General features: G+C 49.9%; 1 protein-coding gene across 1 annotated transcript in view; it reads right to left on the bottom strand.

Moving 5' to 3' along the window:
- The window catches only part of CYB5A (cytochrome b5 type A), a 30,333-nt gene extending 9,901 nt beyond the window's left edge, over positions 1 to 20,432 (bottom strand). Inside the window, 1 exon segment of the mRNA XM_066352401.1 lies at positions 20,168 to 20,432. Within this exon segment, the coding sequence (XP_066208498.1) occupies positions 20,168 to 20,296 (129 nt within the window). The 5' untranslated portion in view covers positions 20,297 to 20,432.
- Positions 20,433 to 23,875: the final 3,443 nt, after the last annotated feature.

The following is a 23,875-nucleotide window of genomic DNA, read 5'->3' as shown; positions in this document are numbered from 1 at the left end:
CAACTCAAGACTTGTTAGTCAATAAAAAATTACAGGAATGGCTTACTGGCATACCTGACATTTTCCTTGAAATATGTGTGTGCTGTGGGGGCAGAGATAAATGGACAGAAACACAATGCCAATTAAATCTAACCCAGAGCGCCTGAACAGGCAGTGGTGCAGTGGATAGAGCATCAGACTAGATGCAGAGGACCCAGGTTCGAAACCCCAAGGTTACTGGCTTGAGCACGGGCTCACCAGCTTGAGCATGGGATCACTGGCTTGAGCATGGGATCACAGACATGACCCCATGGTCACTGGCTTGAGCACGGGCTCACCAGCTTGAGCATGGGATCACAGACATGACCCCATGGTCACTGGCTTGAGCAAGGGGTTACTCCCTCTGCTGTAGCCCCACAGTCAAGGCACATATGAGAAAGCAGTCACTGAACTAAGGTGTCGCATCAAAGAATTGATGCTTCTCATCTCTCTCCCTCTCCCTTCCTGTCTCTTCCTATCTGCCCCTCTCTCTGTCTCTGTCATAAAAAAAACAAACAAAAAAAAAAACCTGACCCAGAACCCCACACAAGGCCTCACACACATCCTCGCTCCAGAGCCCTCTGCCGACTCCCAGACTAAAAACAATCCTGCCCCGTATCCCAACACCACAGTCTCCATCACAGCACTTAGCACCACCTCAGGTTACAGTTACTTACATGTGTTTGTAAGACTCAAAAGGACAGACACGATTGTCTTACATGTTCATCCCTACTGCCCTGATACCTAGTTTAATGTTCAGCACACGGCAAACACAAAGAAATGTCTGTAAGTAATTTCTGAAAAAATGTATAAGTACCCATCATTCCACGCTGGTTTTGAACCTATCAGCCATAACCAGTTTGCAGCTGATGATAACCTCTTCCTTTCAACTTTATTCCACTCTTCTTTTCCTGAACTGTAATAGCTCTGACCATATAATGTCATTATTCAATCGCTGACTAACCCACTTACTCAAAATAAGTAAGTGCAAGGCATTGTGTGGGACACACAAAAGCACATGGGAAATAAAATCAAATGTGATTTGATTCTGAAAAAGCATGCCGTTAATTTGAGGTTAAAGAAATAACACAGAAACGACCTTTGGCCTTCACTGACACAGCCTCGCAGCTTGGATTATTCATAAATTACCCAATAGGTCCTAAATGTGTCGTAATGTGACCTACGAGCATGAACTGGAATCACTTCCCCTGAGAAGCAGGCATGAGTCACTCAGCGACTGAGCACAGCCGTGGACTGCGCGAACCTTCTTCAAGACATGGAGACCAGCCAGGGGGAAATAAATGGAAGAGGCATCTCCTTCTGCCCTCCGCCCCAGGTGAGAGGCTCACAGGGGAGGCTCCCAGGCGGAGACAAGAGTTCAGCACAAACCAAGCCGCTCCAGAAGGAGCGCTTTCGTCAACTGACCCATCCAAGCAGGAGTGGCCAGCACAAAAGATGACGGTGGCCTGGCCGAGGCCCAAATGTCTCTGTGGCTACGTGGCAAGTTTCAGGAGCAGGTCGCACCTGTTTTACCATTCTGCCAACCCCGGGGCCCTAAAGAGTAAGGATAAGAAGTTCCCGTCTGTATAAGAACGATGCAATCAGAAACCTCCTGCATAACAGGTTGCTTCAGTTCCTTTAATTTAACAGAAATAAAAATAAGAATAATAATTTAACATAAATGAATAGTGTTAGGGCTTCAGTCCTCCTCTTTCCATCATGGGAGGTCTGAAGTGGTCTCTGAGAAGCTTCTTCAGTTACACTTTATTCAGTGTGAGAAACACAGTTGCAACTGTACCTGTGAACTTGAGGATTTGTCAAAGTCAAAGGTCTGCCAAATATTGATACATACAAAAATGAGAGAGGGACAAGGCAGAAAACAAAGAGCGATAAACGAGCATTAGTGAACTCAAGAAGGGCGGACAGCTAAGGCATCCCTCTGGCCTTTGCTGGTCTCTCTCCACATGCCCAGTGCCTGACAGATAGGGAGGGGAGGGTTGCCCCTCCCCCGCTGCTGGTCATTTTAACAAACAGGACAGGCTGAGCCCTCTGTGGGGCTCAATGATCTAAAAGGTAGATCCCCTGTTTTCTAAAACAAAAAAAGGAAGATCTCAAAAAGAGCATAGTACAGACCTGATACATTTTTCTTCCCTGGGCACCAAATATCCATAAGGAAGGAAGCAATTTGGACAGTCCTTTGGACAACGAAACCAACCGCACAACTTGAAGTGTCATTCCATCTTTGATCAGCAGCCCCAGGTTTTCCGGGTAAACTGCTGAGCTGACCTGCAGCAAAAAGTCCACACACTTCAAACCAGCGACCACTACGTCCCTCTTCACCTCTAGCGCCGAAGCCAGCGTCACTGGTGGCCCCCTCCCCTCCCGTTTTCAGAATACACTGTAGCGTAAGAAGTGGCTCTAACAGGATAAACACTGAGTGAAGGTGAAATTCAAGTGCTCTTGTGACTGTTTTGTGGAGGAGACATATCAAGGTTTTCAGGGCTGACCCCACACTCACGGCCTCGCCACCGCGGCCACCGGGTAAGCTGCATTCCTGACCCAAGTTCCAAGGATCATGCCGAGATGTGCAGCCCCACCTTGAATGCTACGCAGCTCAATCGTTTCCACCGTAGGTCATTCCAAAAAAGAACATGCCCCAAACCATCGCACGTCCCATTGAGGTCACACCAGTTCTGTCCAAGTGGTGAAGGCCAGTCACGGGGGGCTGCTGCCTGCACTGCATCTTCTAACCGACTTCAGTGTTGCTAGGCATGAGCTACCACATGCAGCGTGGAACTCGTTTCAAATGGAGTAAGAGTTCAATTTCCCACTCACACATAAAAAAAAATAATAAAGTCAGACTAAAATAGCAGAGCACACAGTGGAAACAGGTCCGGCGCAGAATGGGCACAATGGGTGACAGCGTGGTCTGCGGTCACTTGTGCACACAGGCAGGCTAAGTGCACACTCCACGCCATGGCAGCGGCATCTCAGGTCCCTTGTAGGACAAAGCCAAGGAGAAATGCTACACGAAGGAATAAAGGTTATTACTAGACAACCCGCGGTCCCCGGGATTGATTACATCGCAGGGAAATTCTCTTTCATGTCTAACAGTGTACACTAAAAATGATCTATAAAAACTGGCAAGATACAAAAAAAAAGATAAGACTTAGATGCCCTCCTGACACAGACAATTTCAGGAAGTAAATTCTGAATGTGTAGGCAATAATCCCAAGGAGACAGACAATATAGTAAATAAAACTGGTTGCTCTGGACTCAACTACGCAGTCCGCAGCGTTAACTCAGAAACCCATCCCTGAGGGGAAACACCCACAGGTCCTCTCTTCTCCACTGTGTGTTTCTAGGAGTGTCTGACAGATCCTGAGATGCTCTACCCGCCCCCCGAGAAAAGATGAGTATAAAGGATACTTTTGGCATCGCTTTTGCTAGTTATGTTCCCCCTTTAATACAAATTAGGTTAGCACAGTTTAACCACCCTAAAATATGTCTTTCTGGGATATCGATTATTTTAAAGGGGTTAGTTTTAAGCAACAGCAGATGTGGAGGAAGCTCTGAACACCAGCAGGTCTTACACTCCATGAAAGGACGTTTACATTTGTGGGGGAAACCTTGCGCCCCCCCCCCCAGCTGCCCTCACTGTACCTGCCCTCCCTCTGTGGAGAAGGCGGGACCTCCATCTGCTTAGTAATCTTCCCCTCTTCCCCTTGTCTGTGCTGTACCTGTCACCTCCCATAACTGACTTTCTGCCCCCAACACCTTTTCTGCCTTTAGGTGAAACTGTTGTTTAAGGTAACATTTTCCACCATTTTGACAAGTTACTCACTGTCCCTGGGTCTCCCCTGCCCGTGTACCCAGGAGGTATATATATTATGCAACTTGAATTTGTTTTTCTCAGGCTACATCTCCCTCATGTGTATCTGATTATTAGGCCAGTATAAGAACTTTGAGGCCCCAACAGTTCCATAAAAGAGAGGGTATTAGGCTTGATACGGAGCCATAGTTTTACTTGTCTTTGACCTTCATACTCCCTACATTTTAAGGGCTTTGGAAAAACAAGTGAAATAATGTCCAAGTCAAGGGTTAGAAGATCTTGTTTACGTGACAGGAAGGCCTTGCATTCTTGTAAATAAAGCCAGGGTGGGCTTCTCATCACCTTCATGGCTCCAGCCACGGGACAGGTCTTCCTCAGTCCACGCCCTCACCCATTCCCAACCATCTTCTACATCTGCTAGACGACTCGCCCTCAAATTATCAGGCCTGTGCCCTCCTCAGAAATCTACAGTGGTGAATTTCTGCAGGCACATCAAAGGCCTCCTGAATTCTCAACAGAGCTCCAGTGTCTACTGAGCCCAGGAAGTAGCCAGGTGCCAAACGGCACGGGCTGCAGGGAAGACTGCTTGTTGCTCCAGCGCCTGTTTCTCCCTTGCCCCGACACTTCAGCCTCTGGCTGGGAACAGCTACTTGGAACAGAAGCATTTTCTCCCAGGCTCCCTTGCAGCTGGGTATGCCACGAGAGGAAATCCTGGCTAATGGAACGTATGCACAAGCATCAGGAGCGCCTTCCGGAAGCCTTCTCTTTAGAGTGGTGTGCCCCCCTTTAGCCATTTCTCTTTATCCCTTTCTTCATCCTGCTGTCTGGAATGAGGGTGCTGCCTTTGAACCTGGGAACAGGGTCAGGTCCTAGAAATGGCTGAGCAGTGGGCTAGAAGCTGAGCCCCAAGGGCTCGCCGGAGCACCGCCGCCCGGCACGCTGCACCTGGGCCGCAAAGCACGTGTCTTCACAATGGGTGAATCAACTTCTTATCTAAGCACAGTTGTTTGGGGTTCTTCTGAGCTTAATTCTCGTGACTACATCCGTCACTCTGTCAAGAAACACCGCAAGCCAGCACTCAAGTCCTGAAAGATGCAGATAAGCATATGCCCGAGTGGTGAGAAACCTGAAGCCAAACTAGGACAATGGTCTTCACATACGTTAACCAAATAGAGAAATATTGAAGAACCATCTTAATTTATCCAGTATCTAATAATTGGGCCATCTTAATAAAAATCTTTAAGCATACTCTAGTCCCCTTCGGGTTAGAATCTGGAGGAACAGAGGAGACACAGGTGAGTCCCATCACAAGGAGCCCAAGCCCGAGGGAAGGCCTGGGTTGAACTGTGCTCAGTGCACTGGCTGAGGGAAGAGATACGTAGTTTGAACGAAGCAACAGCCGGACTGGGCCGGGGATACCCGGACTGAACGCCATTTCCAGGGTGTGTCCAGGAAGGGGTTTCCGGGCAAGAGTGGCCTTCGAAGCCGAGGACTCAGTAAGCCAGCTGACCTCCTGTAATGTCGGCGGGCTCCCTCACACCCATGAAGAGCTTGACTAAAACCAAAGGCAAGGAACTGACCCTCGTTCCTGCCTCACTGATGGGGCTGGGACATGTCCTCATGTCCTCTCACTGGACCCTGCCTTGGACAGGGTCTGCCCTTTACACCTCTGGCTCCTCTGGCTCTCAGGCCCGTAGAGGGACAGAGGGACCCAGCAGCTTGCCTGGGGCTCCAGCTTGCAGACAGCGCACCTTGGGACTCCTTGGCCTTCCTCCTAATAAATCTCCTCCATGTGACAGATCGGGCATGTGTGTGCACACGCGTGTGTGTCTCCTATTGGTTCTGTCTCTCTGGTGAACCCAGAATGACACAGGCAGATGGCTGGAATGGACCACACGATGGAAGACCCTGCAGGCCAGTGTGAAGGGCGGACACTAAGGGGTCCTGAAGAGCAGGGCAGCATGGCCAGATGGCACAGGGCCACTGTGGGAACAGACAGGCTTCAAGTGCAGAGCTCTGCTGCAGGCCCGTAGCCGCCTGAGAGCGGTGGCAGCACAAGGCTTCTCCAACCCTGCCCTCCTTACCAGGCACCGGCTGCAGCCTTAGTAATAAAGCGGTCTTGGCCTCCTGAAAGTTCTGCCTCCTCCCTTTACCTGTGAGCCTGACACCAAAATCATAAAACCCAGCTGGAGAACTCGACTTGAAGGTCAGGCCAAGGGCTCCAATTCCAGAAGCTCAGGGTTTACAGGACCTTCAGAGACCCAACGTCCTCCCGCACTGAGGTGGAGAAACTGGGACCCAGAGCAAATAAGCCCGACATCACACGGACAGTTCATGAGGAAAACAGGACAAGCGCCCCAGTTTCTGACCTACTTCGCCACCCCCCCCCCTTCGGAACATGGGTATTCAATGGCCATTTTTATGTTTCTGAACAAAGCGACTTTCAATAGGAAGGCTTAAAAATAAAGTTTCTTCTTACATTTCCCCAAAGGGGAATTTAGAGGAAAATCTGTCTCGCTTCTTCTAGACCCCAGCAAATTGTCATCTGTCCTGGGCCTTACCCACTAATATTCAAAAGACAAACCTACACACTCCGAGTTCAGAGAGTTACCTGGGCAAGCAGGTTGTTCCAGAAAAAAACCAGAAGAGTGCAAAACTACACTTGGTGTCACAATAGGCACTAAGCAAAAAAACAAATAATAAAAAACCTTTCCACTTAGAGGTAATGCCATGTGGACCCAAAGTCCAAAGCCCTGGAGTACTTTCAATGCGAACACTTCACACTGCCAAAAAAGGTGGAGTAAACAATGCCTAGGCAAAACAAACACACAACAGTGTACAGGGATTATCTGCAATAGTTAAGCCAAAAATGAGAACAACTCAAAGGAGTTTGGAAAGCAGTCGTTTAAAAAAGATTTAGAGCAAAATAAGCCGCCCAACCAAATAAATGTTCTTGATCACTTCCGGATCCTGTTTTTCCGAGGAGGCCCAGGATGAAGGCCTGGCAGCTGGCGGGGGTCACCAGACTTGTGTGTGAGGCCCCCAGCGTGGAGTCCGAGGAACATTCCTGCGCGGCCCTGCCTGGGGCTGAGTGTGGCCCTCATGCCGTCCTCAGAGCTGCAGGACCGGGCTCACAAGCCTCGCAGTCTCCCGATTTCACACTGAGGATACCGGGACAGAGCATACAACAAGGCCTATCCATGGCATCTGCCCACCCAACAGCTCCTAAATTACCACCGGGGGAAGCCACGGCTCTGGCCTCAGGAATTCCAGTCGGGTGGGTGTGGGGGAGGTCGGACTGACAAGCAGACAAGGGGAGCCAGCTCAACAGCTGGATGGGTCACCCTGCCCAGGAGCAGCAGGCCAGGGAGGGGACACTTGGGCTCTGGTGGGCAGGTCCAGGAGCCGTTCACCAGGTGACCCAGCGAGCTGGGCACTCTAATAAAGGGAAGGACATCACAAAGGCCCAGAGGCAGAAACACAGTGGCACCTTGGAGGAAAGGCAGGTGCTGTGACTTGTTTCAGGGGGATAAAAATGCTTGACGCATGGCCTGACCTGTGGTGGCGCAGTAGATAAAGTGTCGACCTGGAAATGCTGAGGTTGCCGGTTCAAAACCCTGGGCTTGCCTGGTCAAGGCACATATGGGAGTTGATGCTTCCAGCTCCTCCCCACCTTCTCTCTCTGTCTCTCTCTCTCCCTTTCTCTCTCCTCTCTAAAATGAATAAATAAAATTAAAAAAAAAAAAAACTCTAAAAAAAAAAAATGCTTGACGCAAAACCCATCAGGGCGGAGGGTCCGTGGGAGCAGCTGGGGCCCCAGGAAGTCTACGCCCTCTGTGTAACGGCGGGAACGCTACAGGCAAACTCTGTTCTAGGAAAGCTCTCTGGTCCTGACGTGAGCCCCTGCACTTCCTCCTCCCGTCTATAAATACCCCTCCACCTTCGCACGCAGGCCGGAGTGTGCACGCAGCTGCCACGTCGGCATGCTCTGGGTTGCAACCCTTTCTCTTCCCCCAAGCAAATCCTTTTTGGTGACAAAACACCAAGTTGATATTACTATGTATCAGTTCACAACTGATAGTTTCTTCACTTGTTAGTAAATAGAAGGAAGGCCATTAGAAAGGAGAATTAAGAACAAATCACACCTCCCAACTACTTCACATAAAGAACGCCTTCCTGTATCATTTACCTAAAAGTTAAAAGAGACCCCTCATGAGTCATATATTTGGCACAAACCCCTTCACCTTTGTAAGGCCTGCCTGACCCCTCAGGGGCTCCAATGTCTACCTTCTTCCACTCCCCGGGTTCCCACGTCCTGCTCTAGAAGTATTCTGGAAGTCATGGGTTTTTCTCCAGCGGGCACAGCCTGCAGGCCCAGGCAGCACTGTGCTACAGAGCAGGCAGAGGCCTGCAGGTGAGGACCCCGACCACAAGGTCCAGCTCTGCCACATCTTCAAGGCGAGACCTCCCCCATCTTACACTACACGGAAGAGTAAACGATATACCGTGTTTCCCTGAAAATAAGGCAGCGTCTTATATTAATCTTTGCTCCTAAAGACGTGCTAGGTCTTATTTTCAGGGGATGTCTTATTTTTCCATGAACAAGAATTCACATTTATTGCTGAATAAAAAATCAACATTTATTACTATACTGTAGTCATGTCATCACAAACATCAGCATAACCAGCCAAACTCTGAATTTCATCAAGAATTTCTTGTGACTCTATTTCCATATACAACAATCTACCCTGTTTCCTCGAAAATAAGACAGTGTCATATTAATTTTTGCTCCTAAAGACGCACTGGGTCTTATTTTCAGGGGAGGCCTTATATTTCTAAGCTTGAAAAAAATTGCACTAGATCTTATTTTCGGGGAAACAGGGTAATTAGTAGAATGCCGGGCATAATAAGCATTCAAGTCATATCAACTGAGTTTCCTTGTATCCCCAATCCCATCTGATAATGTCACAAAGAACCTTGTACAGGCCTGATACAGTTCCCAACCCTGAAATGTTCAAGGCAAAGTCCAGCACCAACAGACCACCCCCCACCCCCGCCCCATCTTCAAGTGATTTCTACGGATTAAATCAACTGGCCTGATTCTACTAAAGCACAGAACCAAATGACAAGAGTCAACATAAGGACAACGAACATCTTCGGCAGGTCATATAGTCTCAGGGGTCCCTGGCGTGAGGACAAGGGGAGAACCAGCTGTGAGCTCAGGAGCTGGCACACCCCCCTGCAGAATGCCAGTGCAGTTTTCTCTCCTTGAGCAGGACAAGCAGAATTCCTGGTTATTTTTAGAGTTGAGACAATCAACATTTGGTCCGAGACACACAGCGAATCAAAGCTAACGGGCTTTTGGTCAGTGTGCCCTGACCAATGATGTTTACTGTCACCACTGCCGCTCATCAGGGAAGGCAAAGTGGGTAGTGGGTGAAGTGGGACACAAAGAAGGACCCGGGGACATTCTCTCAGCCACCCTGCTCCCCTTCTATGTAAACAAGCCCCGCCTCACCTCAAGCCCATGCCTGCTTCCTCCCTGCCAGACTCAGCCTGCTGTCCTTTCTCCTCTCTGAACAGACACGCACTCCTGCACACACACACTCCTGCACATGTACTCCTGTGCACACACACTCCTGCACATGTACTCCTGCACACACACACTCCTGCACATGTACTCCTGCGCACACACACTCCTGCACATGTACTCCTGCGCACACACACTCCTGCACATGTACTCCTGTGCACACACACTCCTGCACACACACTCCTGCACATGTACTCCTGCGCACACACACTCCTGCACATGTACTCCTGCGCACACACACTCCTGCACATGTACTCCTGCGCACACACACTCCTGCACATGTACTCCTGCGCACACACACTCCTGCACATGTACTCCTGCACACACACACTCCTGCACATGTACTCCTGCGCACACACACTCCTGCACATGTACTCCTGCGCACACACACTCCTGCACATGTACTCCTGCACACACACACTCCTGCACATGTACTCCTGCGCACACACACTCCTGCACATGTACTCCTGCGCACACACACTCCTGCACATGTACTCCTGCGCACACACACTCCTGCACATGTACTCCTGCGCACACACACTCCTGCACATGTACTCCTGCGCACACACACTCCTGCACATGTACTCCTGTGCACACACACTCCTGCACATGTACTCCTGTGCACACACACTCCTGCACATGTACTCCTGCACACACACACTCCTGCACATGTACTCCTGTGCACACACACTCCTGCACACACGCACATGCACATTCCCGCACACATGCACATGCACACTCCTGCACACGCACTCCTGCACACACGCACATGCACATTCCCGCACACATGCACACTCCTGCACATGTACTCCTGCGCGCACACACTCCTACACACACACACTCCTTCACACGTGCACATGCACTCTCTTGAACAACGCACACGCTGTCTCTCACACAGCCTCTCTCCACACCGCTTGCCCTGCAGGCATTCCCTGCCCCTTTCCTCCCCCGTGTACTGAAAACCCTCTGAAAGGGTTCCGCCTGCTGCCTGCAACTCGTCTGCTCCCTTTTCTCCACCAACGGACCCAAACTGCTGTTCTAAGGTCACCAGTGACGCTGTGTGATTGACTGCACAGGTGAGGTCGGTGAGCCCTTCTGGAAAGTGTGTGAGCTGGTTCCCAGCACACCGCTCTCTGGGTCTCCCTCCCACCTCACGGGTCATGCTTTAGCCCCTCCCCTCTCTTTTTTCTCAACACAGGAGTGGCCCTGGGCCTATTGTTGCATGACCCCTAGGCCAGCCATCATATCCAATGCCATTGCTTTAAAAATGCTGACAACACCTGGGTCTTTATCTCCAAGTCTCTCTCCTAAACTCTGTGTCACAGAGCCACAGCCCAGGTCGCACCTCCACCAGGACATCTAGTTGGCTTCTCAGACCCAACATGCTGAAAACAGAACTGACTGTCTCTCTCCAAACCTGCCCTGCCATCACCCTTCCCCATCTCAGCGGATGACAATGCTGCTCACCTAGTTTCTCTGGTCAAAACCCTAACCCTTCTCAGAACCCGCAGCACATTCTGTGGGCTCAATCTGTAGAACGTGGCCAGGATCCCACCTCGACCTCATCACTCCTCGCCTAGGGTCCCTGGCCCCGGACCACGTGCTCTCACCCCAGGAGAGCAACAATTTAAATGCACATCAGCTCACGTCACTTGGCTCCATAAACCCCTCAATAGCTAATTACACCACTGACTTAAGACTGAGGCTGTAGCTCTGGGAATCAGGAACGTGTGGTCCCGGCAGATGAATGGGACAGAGCAGAGAACCAGAAACAGACCCACGCAAAGGTTTTCCATCAATTTTTGACGAAGATTTGTAAAAGCCGTCTGAGGAGGAAGCAGAGCCTTTTCAACAAATGCAGACATTGACCAAAGTAAGTGCTGGTACAGACGTGCAATGGGACACATGACATGTGACAGAAAATTCCTCGTTTGACACCAAGCAGTTGTGACCTGAAGCGGGTGGTAACCAAGGGAATGCACACCGGGCAGGAAAACTAAGAGGAAAATTAAGACAGAGGCTTTCAGGCAGAAACAAGCCTGACTTGTGTGAGGATCAAAGAGGGCCTGGTCTGGGCGTGGAGGCCAGGGGAGAGAGTGACCAGGCCGGTGGGTGAGGTGGCAGGGGCCGGACCGTGCAGAAATCATCAGACCAGGACTGGCAGTGGGGACATCATTCTAAATGCCACAGGAAACCACCGAAAGGAACCAGGCAAGAGAAGGGATGATCCGTTTCCACAAGATAAAGCTTTTGATTTTCTTCCAGAAATAATCCTCTTTAATGAAATAATAACATACATCACTCAAAATGAAAACTCAGTGAGCAACCATCAATTTGACAGGAGCGGTGAAATCCGGAGGACTCTGTCAGGACACGGGCTCTGACACCCATGCCAATCCGGTCGGGCGACACGTGCCAACGCAGATGTGTGGCCAGGACAGAGCGGTGCATGAGGACACTCAGGGGGCAGGCTTCCACAGGGTCTCCAGATGGCGACAGTTAAGTGGAATGGGGACATTGGCAGACAGGGGAAGAGTGTCACACACAGGGGACAAGGACCCACAATCAGCTAGGGGGCGGGCAGGCCATTAGATGAACATTGGACAGATTTCATCAGAGCGGTCACCTCATCAGATTTCTGCTCAGAAAAAGCCCCTTCAGAAATCCTTTTGAAAACATTTAACCTCCTCACCAGCGCCCAGTACGCGTGCTAACCATCCCTCTCTCTCACACAATATGACACCAGCTCTTGAGACCACCCAGGTGCCCTCTGGGTCTCTCTTTACTTCAGACTCCTCTGGGAAAAGCTGGGGTGACCATGCCCTTCACCTTGAAGAACCAAAGAAAAGGCACCACCTCCCTTTCACCTTGCGAGGGCTCCCTCTGTGTTCCAACATTTCCATTCACATCTTCCCTTTGCTTCCTCACTGGTTCCTACAGAGAATTCTGGATGAGGGGACAAAAATCTCAAAGCAAGTGACAGCAGCTATGTACTATAGGATGGCTTTTTGCTTTCCGAGCTTTCCTAGTTATCATCAAATCTCCTGCGGTCTCACACCCGTCAGAGAATCAGCAGAAGAACTCAGACTAGGGAGTCCTACATCCTGGATTTAAGTCCTGGCTTGAAATTCTCACCAGCTGTGTCATTTGAGCAAGTCCCTGACGCTCCCAAGCCACATTTTTCTTGCTTTTAGAAAGGACATCACAACCACCAACACCAACCAGAGGTTTGTTCTCAGAACCCTGCAAAGGAGGGTTTTATGCACGTTGGCATCCTCTCTGGCATATGTAGAATGTCAATCCTTGCCCGGTCAATGTCCACTGCTATCCCATTAGCCCGCTGGGCATCGCTACAAGGGGAGGAACATGACTGACATTTATTTAATACTGTTGATAGAAACTGGAAAGTGGAAAAGCAGGATGGATATATTTTGTGTCCTAGCCAGTTTCTGTTCCTCTCTGCCGCTGACAAACCAGTGGGTGCCCAGAGACACGGGTAGAAACAGACACACTGAGGCCTTCAGTACGAACGAGACACAGGTGCCAGCCCCGCGAGCCAGGCACAGAAAACCCGCACCTGGGTGCAGGGGCCGGGAACGCCAGCCACCTCCTCCCCCCCAGCATCAGTGCTGGTTCACTGTCACCGTGCTGGATGTGCTGGCCACACGGGCAGACTAGAGACATAGTTCATTCCATGGATGTAAGAAATTGACTCTTCGCCATTATCCGTGAGAGGTCAGGCCTCACTAACCAGAGGTCACTCGCCACCAGCCTACAGAGGCCAAATGCTACCGACCTGGCCTTGAACTGTCTTCTCCTCCCCACATCTTTAACTCATCCTCCTGGTCCCATGCAGAACCTGATAGAGCACACAGGCAGCCAGTTAATAAATACACAGACCTGGATCTTCCCAAGGCAACACAGTTCAAAGGTAACAGGGAAAGAGAGCAGTATGAAGACGTGGGGAATGCCCCTGAGCCACTTCTGTGTACGTCCACCTTAAGTCTGCGACCTGCAGCCACTTCTCTGAGCACCGGGATGTGGACGACTGCCAACGACCACACTCATGTGAAGATAACAAGGCATTACTTGTCGCAACTGCTCCTTTTTTCTTTTTTAACACTTAATTTACAAGAAAACTTTAACTTAAAATGTTTTCACATGTCATTCCTGCCAATGTTCAAATGTAAGAAGGAAGAAAACTATTTAGAGGATTTATCTGACTGGCCCAAGGTCACCTCAACAGTAGATCTAAGATTTAGATCTGGTTTTCCTCACCACGATCCCACACTTTCCCGCCACTGCCTTGTGGGACACGGCTGTTCAGACTCCATCAGCTACAAAGAACAGATGGACAGCTGTCAGAGGGGAGGCAGGTTGGGGGGGCTGAGTGTACAAGGGGAAGGGATCAAGCAAAAAAAATAAATGGGCAATCAAGGGGGTAGAAGAGGGTAAAGGGGATAAAGGGTGATGGAATGAGCTTGACTTGGGGTGGTAAGCACACAGTACAGTGTACAGATGGCGTGCCGTAGAACTGTGCACCTGACACTATACATAATTTTACTAACCAATGTCAGTCACCCCAATAAGCTTAATAAAAATTTAAAAAAAACAAAACCCACATTACTTATGGTTGTGTTCTGTGGTTTGGGAGGACTTTTAGAAGAGCAGACACTTGCAAGAAAGTGAAATGAGTGTTATTTACTCACAGTTTGCACTCCCTTCAATTTAGAATGCCTAGCTTCCTTAAAAATAAATAAAAGTTAACCATCTTGAGAGTTTGTTTTGAAACAATTTTTAAAAAGTAGCTTCATAGTCTTAAAACCTCTTCTCAACAGTAGCAAAAAGTTACCAAAAAAAAGTATGTAGAAATCTACAACAGCGGCCCTGCCCACAGGCTCAGCGGCCCTGCTGGCCTGTGAGACTGACTGTGCCACTGTCTACCCAGATGCCTGGCCACCGTTACCACCAAGGGTGCCTTTGTATTTTCCTTCTGTGGATTTCATAATTTCTAGTTCTATTCACCAAACTATGCAGGTTCAATAATAAGTAACACTCCCATTTTACATTTAAAGACGTGCAACTGCAGCTTTCTACTAGCATGAGATTTAGAATATTATTCAACTTATTCGGAAAAAAAAGCAAAGGCACTTAGGATTCTAGCCCTAAATATGACAACCTTCTCCAGAGTCAAGATACGACAATCTCCGGGTTTTTCAGAATTCAGGACTCTTGCGTTTCAAGCACCCACAGTCTCCTCCGGATCCCCGGGGTACTGAAGTCTATCAGGCTCAGAACCTCTAGTCTCTGCCAAGTAGGCAGCCACATTCATGGGAAATAAAAAGTCATTCTCTGTCACAAAAGCTGCTGTGGAGACCCTGCCTACGACTACGAAAGCAAGAGTGAGTCCGGAGCCAGCAGCTCGGTGAGGCAGAAGGGTGCTACAGAGCAGCTAAAACACAGATACCCAGCATCATAATCCTGGGACCGCTAGGAAGTGGTCTAGAGAAACACGTTTTTATCTGGACCACGTAAAGGAGGGGGCCGTCTGACCCAAAAGCATTCTGCTCTCAGCATTTTTCAGGAAGATACTTTTTCACAAATTGAACATCTACTGACTTGAAAGCAAGTTAACATAACTGTCATTGCTTCTGTGGCACCTTTTCCTCTCCCACCACGGCTCTAAAACGCTGTATGCTGCTGCCCAAATCACAGAAAGAGAAAAGCAAACCTTTCTCTCTCTCAGGTCTCAAGTGTCTACTTTTTCATTTCAATAACTTGCCCTCAGCGTTCTATAATCACTAACCCTATTAATAATGTAACCATATATGACAAGACCCAACTTCACAGTCATATCTGTGAATTTATATATTCAAAAACTAGAACTCAGGATTGAAAAGGAGGGAGGGAATAACCCTAGTTCAAAATACAAAGGCAACTAAGCTCATAACCTTGCAGGTTGGTATCAGATCGTAACTGAACACCTGCTGCTTAGCTGGCTCTTCTACCATCCTCCCGAACAATAAAACAGCTGCACAAGGCCACTGTTTCAGGAGACAAAGCCCACTGCACATTGCACAACAAAGAAACTTCATGTTTGTTCTTAATTAGAAGAATAGCATTTTTTAGAACATTCTCCTGTTTCAACATCACCTACCAGATGTACACCTTTACTTAAAATCTCATATTAGCACTCAGCTACAGAGAATGCTAGAGAAAGCAAGCCATTACCCCCTACCCCACCATGCAGGTGCAGAAGTTTGCATTTATTGCATGGATCACATGCCTGCAACCATGTTGTGCGGAGAGCCAACATTATTCCTTTCAGTTCTTCTCATAATCACCTCCATGAAGTTGGCACCGTTATCATCTTCACATTTTAACTTAACTAAGCCATCTGAGGCACAGAGTGCAGGCAGCAGACCAGGACGCCTTCCACCCATCCCACTACGTATCTTCTTAACATGAATAAAGACATGCGGGTATATCTATCATATTCTGAATGATGCTATGGAAACAGTGGGTCATATTGGGTGGGTCAATTCATAGTATAAGAAAATCTTGCCCATGGTTAAAAGTTCACTTTGGCCCTGGCCGGTTGGCTCAGCGGTAGAGCATCGGCCTGGCGTGCGGGGGACCCAGGTTCGATTCCTGGCCAGGGCACATAGGAGAAGCGCCCATTTGCTTCTCCACCCCCCCTCCTTCCTCTCTGTCTCTCTCTTCCCCTCCCGCAGCCAAGGCTCCATTGGAGCAAAGATGGCCTGGGCACTTGGGATGGCTCCTTGGCCTCTGCCCCAGGCACTAGAGTGGCTCTGGTCGCGACAGAGCGATGCTCCGGAGGGGCAGAGCATCGCCCCCTGGTGGGCAGAGCGTCGCCCCTGGTGGGCGTGCCGGGTGGATCCCGGTCGGGCGCATGCGTAGTCTGTCTGACTGTCTCTCCCCGTTTCCAGCTTCAGAAAAATACAAAAAAAAAAAAAATTCACTTTATAGTTTGGAAGCCCCTTTCCCCCCCTCAAAAAAAAAATACCTTCCATATTTAGGTAAATTAGTGAAAACAGAATATTCTTTGGTTAACACATAAAAGATTCACAAATTTCTGAGGCTTTTATATCAGGAGTAGTCAACCTTTTTATACCTACCGCCCACTTTTGTATCTCTGTTAGTAGTAAAATTTTCTAACCGCCCACCGGTTCCACAGTAATGGTGATTTATAAAGTAGGGAAGTCACTTTACTTTATACAATTTATAAAGCAGAGTTACAGCAAGTTAAAGCATATAGTAATTACTTACCAAGTACTTTATGTCAGATGTTTGCTAAGTTTGGCAGAATAAATCTTTATAAAACAACTTACTATAGTTAAATCTATCTTTTTATTTATACTTTGGTTGCTCCACTACCGCCCACCATGGAAGCTAGAACGCCCACTAGTGGGCAGTAGGGACCAGGTTGACTACCACTGTTTTAAATGATAGTAAAAAGAGGGTGAGGGTTGGGGGAAGAGACAGATCTTCTGGACTTCCTCTGATTCAAAAGTAGGGATAAGATACCCACCCAGCCCTTGCTTCATCAAATAATGGAACCGAAGAACCTAGAAAGAAGTAAACCACCTGTCAGAGTATCCTGCAGACCTCTGAAGGAGAAGGTGTGTGTTTAAGATGCAGGAAGCCAGGGCCAGGGATCCTAGAATGGCCATGCTGGGGCAGGAAGCCAAAGACCAGGACACTGCCTTAAGCAGAGACATCACAGAAAAGTGATGACAAACAGTAAAGACAGCAAACGGAAGATGTGCCCCGAAAAGTGGAATCGGATGTTCTGGGAAAGCTGGCACTATGGATTCCAGCTAGAACAGGCGGGCAGGGCTCCTCCCCTCCACATGCCACACACCTTCTCCTCGGTCCACTTCCAAAGCATCGGCCACCTCCCTCTTCTACCTAAATCCAGCCCCGCCGTGAGCCTGTCTGGTATTTTCCACTCCAGCCCCGCTGAGTTGAGACTCTATTCACTCACTAAAGCCCACCTGTGACACTCCCACTGCCCTCCAGAGACACTCCCGATGGCCGAACACAGCTTTCTGTGTCACCATTCCTATTCACATCACTGTCTTCTGTTATCCCTGCTTACTCTGGGGTTCCTGTGTCCTGAGACATGTGGAGGCCACAAGAGCTCAGCAAGTGCCACACCAACCGATCAGAAGGAAGGGCCCGAAGAGCAGTGCAGTGGGAGTCCCCTCAAGTCCTAGGGAAGCTGCTACAGGGAGCACTGGACCAAGCACCAGCCAAGAAAGTCAAGTGTATAGGAACTGCTGTAAGCTGGGTTTCATTTAAATGACCGTAAACAGCAGTTTCTTGTTATCTCACTCTAAGTTATCAACATTAGTGATAAACTCTCATCCAATTTTACTCGGGAGGCATGCTCCCCAAGCTACTTTCAAAGATAGGTGACTAAAACCTGAGAACGAGAAAGGAATCTATTGTCAGCTAACTTACCCACTGAAGGGGCTTGTTCGTATCTCTTCCAGTTATACTCAAAAAACAACAACAAAAACAACTTTGTATAATTCCCCATCCCTGCCTCATAAGAATGAAATGTAACAGTAAATGGCTTATAGTAAAGTTTAATGATCTTCTCCTACTATCTCCTTCTGAGAAATTTACTCAGACATTGTGCAAAACTCATTTCAGGGCAGTAATTCCTTCCAGACTAGGAATGATTCTTGTCCCCAAGGGGGCATTTGGCAATAACTAGGGACATTTTTGATTGCTAAAATCGGGGGAGGGGTGCTATCCATGTGGTGGGAGAAGGCCAAGGAATATATAGAACAACAGAATATATAGAATAGAACCCATAAAAAAAAGAAAAAAGAAATGACAAATGCTTCATAATATAAAAGACTATTAATCTTTTATAAATGCTACACTTTTTAAGAGACACAAATAAAGAAAGTACACACTGTATGTTAAAGCTGCAGAATTACTTATATCATGCAAGGGAGGTGGGGACAGGAGAAAAAGAGTTCCAAGTAGACAAGTGGTGTCCATTACACCTGATGCTATGTTCTGGGTCTTTAGTTCAAGAAACTCTTGGCCCTGGCCGGTTGGCTCAGTGGTAGAGCGTCGGCCTGGCGTGCAAGGGGTACCGGGTTCGATTCCCGGCCAGGGCACACAGGAGAAGCGTCCATCTGCTTCTCCACCCCTCCCCCTCTCCTTCTTCTCTGTCTCTCTCTTCCCCTCCCGCAGCGAGGCTCCATTGGAGCAAAGATGGCCCGGGTGCTGGGGCTGGTTCCTTGGCCTCTGCCCCAGGCGCTAGAGTGGCTCTGGTCGCAACAGAGTGATGCCCCGGAGGGGCAGAGCGTCGCCCCCTGGTGGGCATGCCGGGTGGATCCCAGTCGGGCGCATGCGGGAGTCTGTCTGACTGTCTCTCCCCGTTTCCAGCTTCGGAAAAATACAAAAAAAAAAAAACCCTCTTAACAGCAAATAAACTCTGTAGTTCAGCAAAAGGGGCAGAGCAGATCAGATGTGTCTCCCAAATAGAAAGCACTCTTAACTAAATTGGAACACTCTTTATCTTCCAGCACTCCAGCAAATGACAATGTTCATACATAGCAAAATGGCCTACTGATAAATATCAACTCTAACCTTTTTTAAGTTTTTTTGTTTTTTAACTCTCTGCAAAACAAAAATCTCTCAATGTAAACTGTGGTCCAATTAAGCCCAGGCCTGTATCTGTTATCCCCTCAAACTGTGTAAAGAATTCCCACCACTAAACATCCTCCTTTACTGTCTGGGGGCAGGAAGGAAGGTAACTGTTAAGATTTATGACTCACACTCCCCCACAGTGATAAAAACACCTCCAGAGGTAGCAAAGAAAAGCCCCCTGGAATTTATTGCAAGAAGGGTAACCCTAAAGCAAAGAGCCTTATCAAGGGAACCTTTTCCTTCAAACCAGGCAAAGTTCTTTTCCAGCGTCCAAAGCTGCTTCGGGAGCACGTCCCACGGACAGCGAGTTTCTGGCTCTGCCCTCTTCCTTCTTCATCACAGCCTGCCGCACACTCACTCAGTTCCTGGGGTGCCGCTCTGCACCTCGCTGCAACGTCCTCCCCCGGCGGCGCCTTCTTAACGCCAGGGTGGGTGGGTGTGCGCGCCCACTCACCCTGACCTCGGGACGACCTCGGGGTTCCTGGGGTGTGGTGGTGCCCCCACAGCTCACCAGGTGGAGGAGGTGGTCTCCAACCTGCTCCAGAAGGAGATCACGTCTGTGCAAACCCAGGGAGAAAATGGGTCTTGCAATATCCTTCCGCTAGCTGCGCCCCCCGCCAGGGAAGCCGATCCAGCGGCGACTAGGTTTCCCACCGAGTGCTGGGTGGAGCTCGGTCCCACACGCCGGACCCGGGCTCCCGAGGCAGTGCCCGCCCCCTCTACGGGCCCCCTCCCCGCCGCAGGTCGCCCCAGGTGGGCACGCACAGGTGCGCAGACGCGGGGAACGCTCCCAGGTGTGCGCGCTCCGACGCGCGGACTCGGGGGGCGCAGAAGCGGGGACAGATCCCAGGTGTACAGAGCAGAGACAGGTGCGCCCAGGAAAGCATGCAGGTGCGAGGCCCGCTCCCAGGTGCGCAGCGCAGGGCGGGCCGGCTCCGGAGCGCGCGGACGCACGCACAGCCGCGCCGCGAACCACAGGTCCCGGCGGGGCGCCTCCAAACCCCTCTCGGCGACGCGCCTCGCGCACTCACCTCCTCCAGAAACTTGGTCAGATCGTAGACCTTGTGGTGCAGGATCAGCCAGGTGCTCTTGCTGTGGTTGTGCTTCTGGATCTCCTCCAGGGTGTAGTACTTGACGGCCTGGTCCGACGGCGCGGCCATTTCGGAACGCGGCGAGCTTCAGGCCCTGCAGACAGTACCCGAACCGGGCGGAGAACAGCGCGCCTCTCGACCAGCCAGGGCCGAGACATTCCCGGCATCCCAGCCCGGCGCCCAGGGAAGGGCCACCCGCATCTCGGCGGGGGGGGCGGCTGGCTCGCGGCCTCCGATGATTGGCCAGAATCCGTATCGCTCAAGGGGCCCGCCCTCGACCGACACCCTCCACCAGTCCCAGCGCGCCCCGCCCAGAGTGAGTGTTAATTGGCGCAGGGCGGGGCGATGCCCGCTGCCCTTGCGCCTGCGCAGAAGGAGGAGCGGCGGGGCAGTGGGGGAGGGTGAGTCAGGTGGCGGGCGGCACACGTGTGCGCAGGAAGCAACAACATCCTCCACCGGTTGTCCTCGGAGGTCAATGCAGAGTCCACTCCGTGCTGGGCGGCGCCCGCACGTCAGAATCGCCGCTATTTCCCAATCAAGTCAAATCAGCCAGACCTCGACGTTTATGTCTACAAGTCCGCTGCGAGTCTCAGGGGCAAATGGTTCGCGTTCCGGGAGACAGAAGCGAGCCTCCTGGACGTTACAACACGCAGTTCTGTCCCTTGGCCTGTGTAAAACGAGCGTGCTGCTCAAAACAGACTGTCACTGCAATTTCGCTTGACTAACCATCCCCCCCCCCCCCCAGGCTGGTTCTCAAGGCAGAAACAATCCCAGGGCTGCATATAGAAAACAATCAATAGACTTTAGCTAGTGCCATTATAATTATTATTAAACAAGATTTCCTTATTCACCCGACCTGTGGTGGTATAGCCTAGCTAGCCAATAGAGCATCAATCTGGAATGTTGAGGTCACGGATTAGAAATCTCAGGCTTGCCCAGTCAAGGTACATACAAGAAGCAACTGCTACCAGTGGATGCTTCCCACTACTCACCACCCACCCCTTCTCTCTCTGCTCCCTTAAAAAAAATTTTTTTTCCTTATTCTAAAACACAAGTATGAGGAAATATCCTATCTAGCAGGTGCTCCAAGGTGAAGTAAATCTAGGCACATTTAGAAGCAAACAAACCTGATAAAATGAAGGAACGCAAATACTTGCAAACTCCTCCTGGCTTCCCCCACAGCAAAGAAATGTTTGTAAATATTTAGAAAACCAATACTAATCCTAAAGTTCCTCAGGTAAAAATATACTGTAAAAGGCACTCAGTTTTCTCTCCCATTATAAGACTAAAGTAGGAAATCATCATTAGATTTTAAATTTTCTAATTCCTTCTGCCACTCAGGCACGGGACTAACCTGAGCAGGTAGGTCATCCCTGCCCATTTAGGGAAATGGCTATATTTGCTTTTATATAGTTACAACCGTAAAAGGCTGGTTCTCTCAACAAATGGGCACTTCTAGAAAGATGGACTCCAAATATCTACATGGCTAATTTGCATTCTATTCCTATCCATGTCTTTTAAAAATCATGTTAGCATAGGTTATCTTCATCCTCCTCAAAATATCTTTATCTCTAGAATATATAGCCTAGTTAGTTGATTTCTTAACAATTCCCCATCTATTAGCAATAATTTCAAATTTTTTTCTAAATCGTTAAAATTTTATTCATTTTAAAACAAATCACGTACAGTTCAAAGTTGCTCATACCCAGGGGTCCCCAAACTACGGCCCCCTGAGGCCATTTATCCAGCCCCCGCCACACTTCTGGAAGGGTACCTCTTTCATTGGTGGTCAGTGAGAGGAGCATAGTTCCCTTTGAAATATTGGTCAGTTTGTTGATTTAAATTTACTTGTTCTTTATTTTAAATATTGTATTTGTTCCCGGTTTGTTTTTTTACTTTAAAATAAGATATGTGCAGTGTGCATAGGAATTTGTTCATAGTTTTTTTTTATAGTCCGGTCCTCCAACGGTCTGAGGGACAGTGAACTGGCCCCCTGTGTAAAAAGTTTAGGGACCCCTGCTCTTACCTACGTGTATCTGTAACACACCGGAATGTCAGCTGAGAACCTCTGATCTATTGTGTTGCAGAGGCAGAAATGAGGCACAGAGAACAGTGGGTATTATCTGATTACAAAGCCAATACAAATGTCTTAAATTCATTGCTGAAGTACAGCAGTTTACCTCAGTTACCTTCAGACACTCAATTATATGTAAGACATCTTATTGTAAATACATTCGTAGGCACTATTTTCTTCTGTGTTTATTAGATTTAACCTCAAAGTACCTCTACAACCCCCTGCCACCTCATCGCCTCCATGCCACCACCCTGATCCACACCAAATCACTTCCTGCTTGATAACTGTCACTGCCTCCTAACTGCTCTCCTTCCCCTCTCTGTCCTCTTCAGTCCATTTTCAGCATGGCAGCCTGGGTGCATGTTACAATGTCACGCGACTCTTGCTACTTCTTTCTCCAGCTGCACTGTGGCCAACTGGTCACCCTCCTGCGTTGGGCATTTGTATTTGCTCTGCCCTCACTTGCAACGTTCTCCTGTGACATCCGCATGGTCGCTCCCGTCCACCTCCTTCGTCTGACATGTCACCTTCTCCACGAGGCCTCCTGACTTCTACAACAACCTCTCCCTACGTTCCCAGTCTCCCTATACTGCTTTATTTTCTCCGAAGCACCCATCACCACTTACCATACTAGTTCGCGTCTTTATCTTATTACTTGTCCCCCGACCCCAAGTAAAGTGTAAGCCCCATGAGGGCAAGAAATGTTGTTTGCTTAATGCTTCATCACTGAAAAAGCTCCACCCTAGAAAAGCTCCCAGAACATGGCCAGCACTTAGGAAATACTTGTCACCCAAGCGAGAGGCACCTGCACAGCACTTGCCCCAGGCTTCACCGGCACACTGCATTGCAGGGCGTTCCGGTCCTGGGCAGTCTGGCCACGGCAAGTCCTTTGGGGGGGGGGGACGCTCAGGGTGGGCCTGCTTGTCTGCAGCCGGACTGCCCTCCAGCGCGATCAGGGCGGGTCTTCCGTGCCCGCGGCTCCCCAGCGTCCATGCACGGAGGCAGCTTTCCTCTCCTTGAGGTCGGCAGGAGCCTCCTGGCTGGGCCGCACCGGTGCCAACCCCAGCTCTTCTCCCTGGGAACCGAGGGGGCCACCTGGCAGGTGTCGGTTTCACCAGTGTGGGCGAGGTAAGCAGAGGTGCAGGGTGGCAGGATGCTCGGAGCATTCAAGGTGGGGAAGGGCCACAGGGCCTGGCACGTGGTGCGCAGGGTTTGCTGGGAGCTTTCCGGGCCTGCTGCGTTGCAGGGCATGCCGGAAGCACGTGGTGCGCAGGGTTTGCTGGGAGCTTTCCGGGCCTGCTGCGTTGCAGGGCATGCCGGGAGCTGGTGGCGCGCGGGGCTTGTTGGGAGTGGCCTCAGAGGTCGGTGAGGTGCTGCACGCGTGGGGCGGAGCCGCGGGGAGGAGGTCCCTCAGAGGTGAGGCCTAGCGGAGACGTCTGAGGGCAGCGGGGAGGGGACGGAGGAGGCTGCCGCAGCCTCCTCCTGGTGAAGCTGGAGGCACGTGCGCCCGCCCCTGGAGGCGCCAGCTCCGAAGGCCGCGCTGCGATGTGCGCAGGCTGGGCGGCCCGTGGGGG

The sequence above is a fragment of the Saccopteryx leptura genome, chromosome 11 (genome assembly GCF_036850995.1).
Source record: "Saccopteryx leptura isolate mSacLep1 chromosome 11, mSacLep1_pri_phased_curated, whole genome shotgun sequence".
NCBI classification, from domain to species: domain Eukaryota; kingdom Metazoa; phylum Chordata; class Mammalia; order Chiroptera; family Emballonuridae; genus Saccopteryx; species Saccopteryx leptura.
The sequence above is the reverse complement of the archived record's forward strand: the minus strand, read 5'-3'. Positions and strand labels throughout refer to the sequence as shown.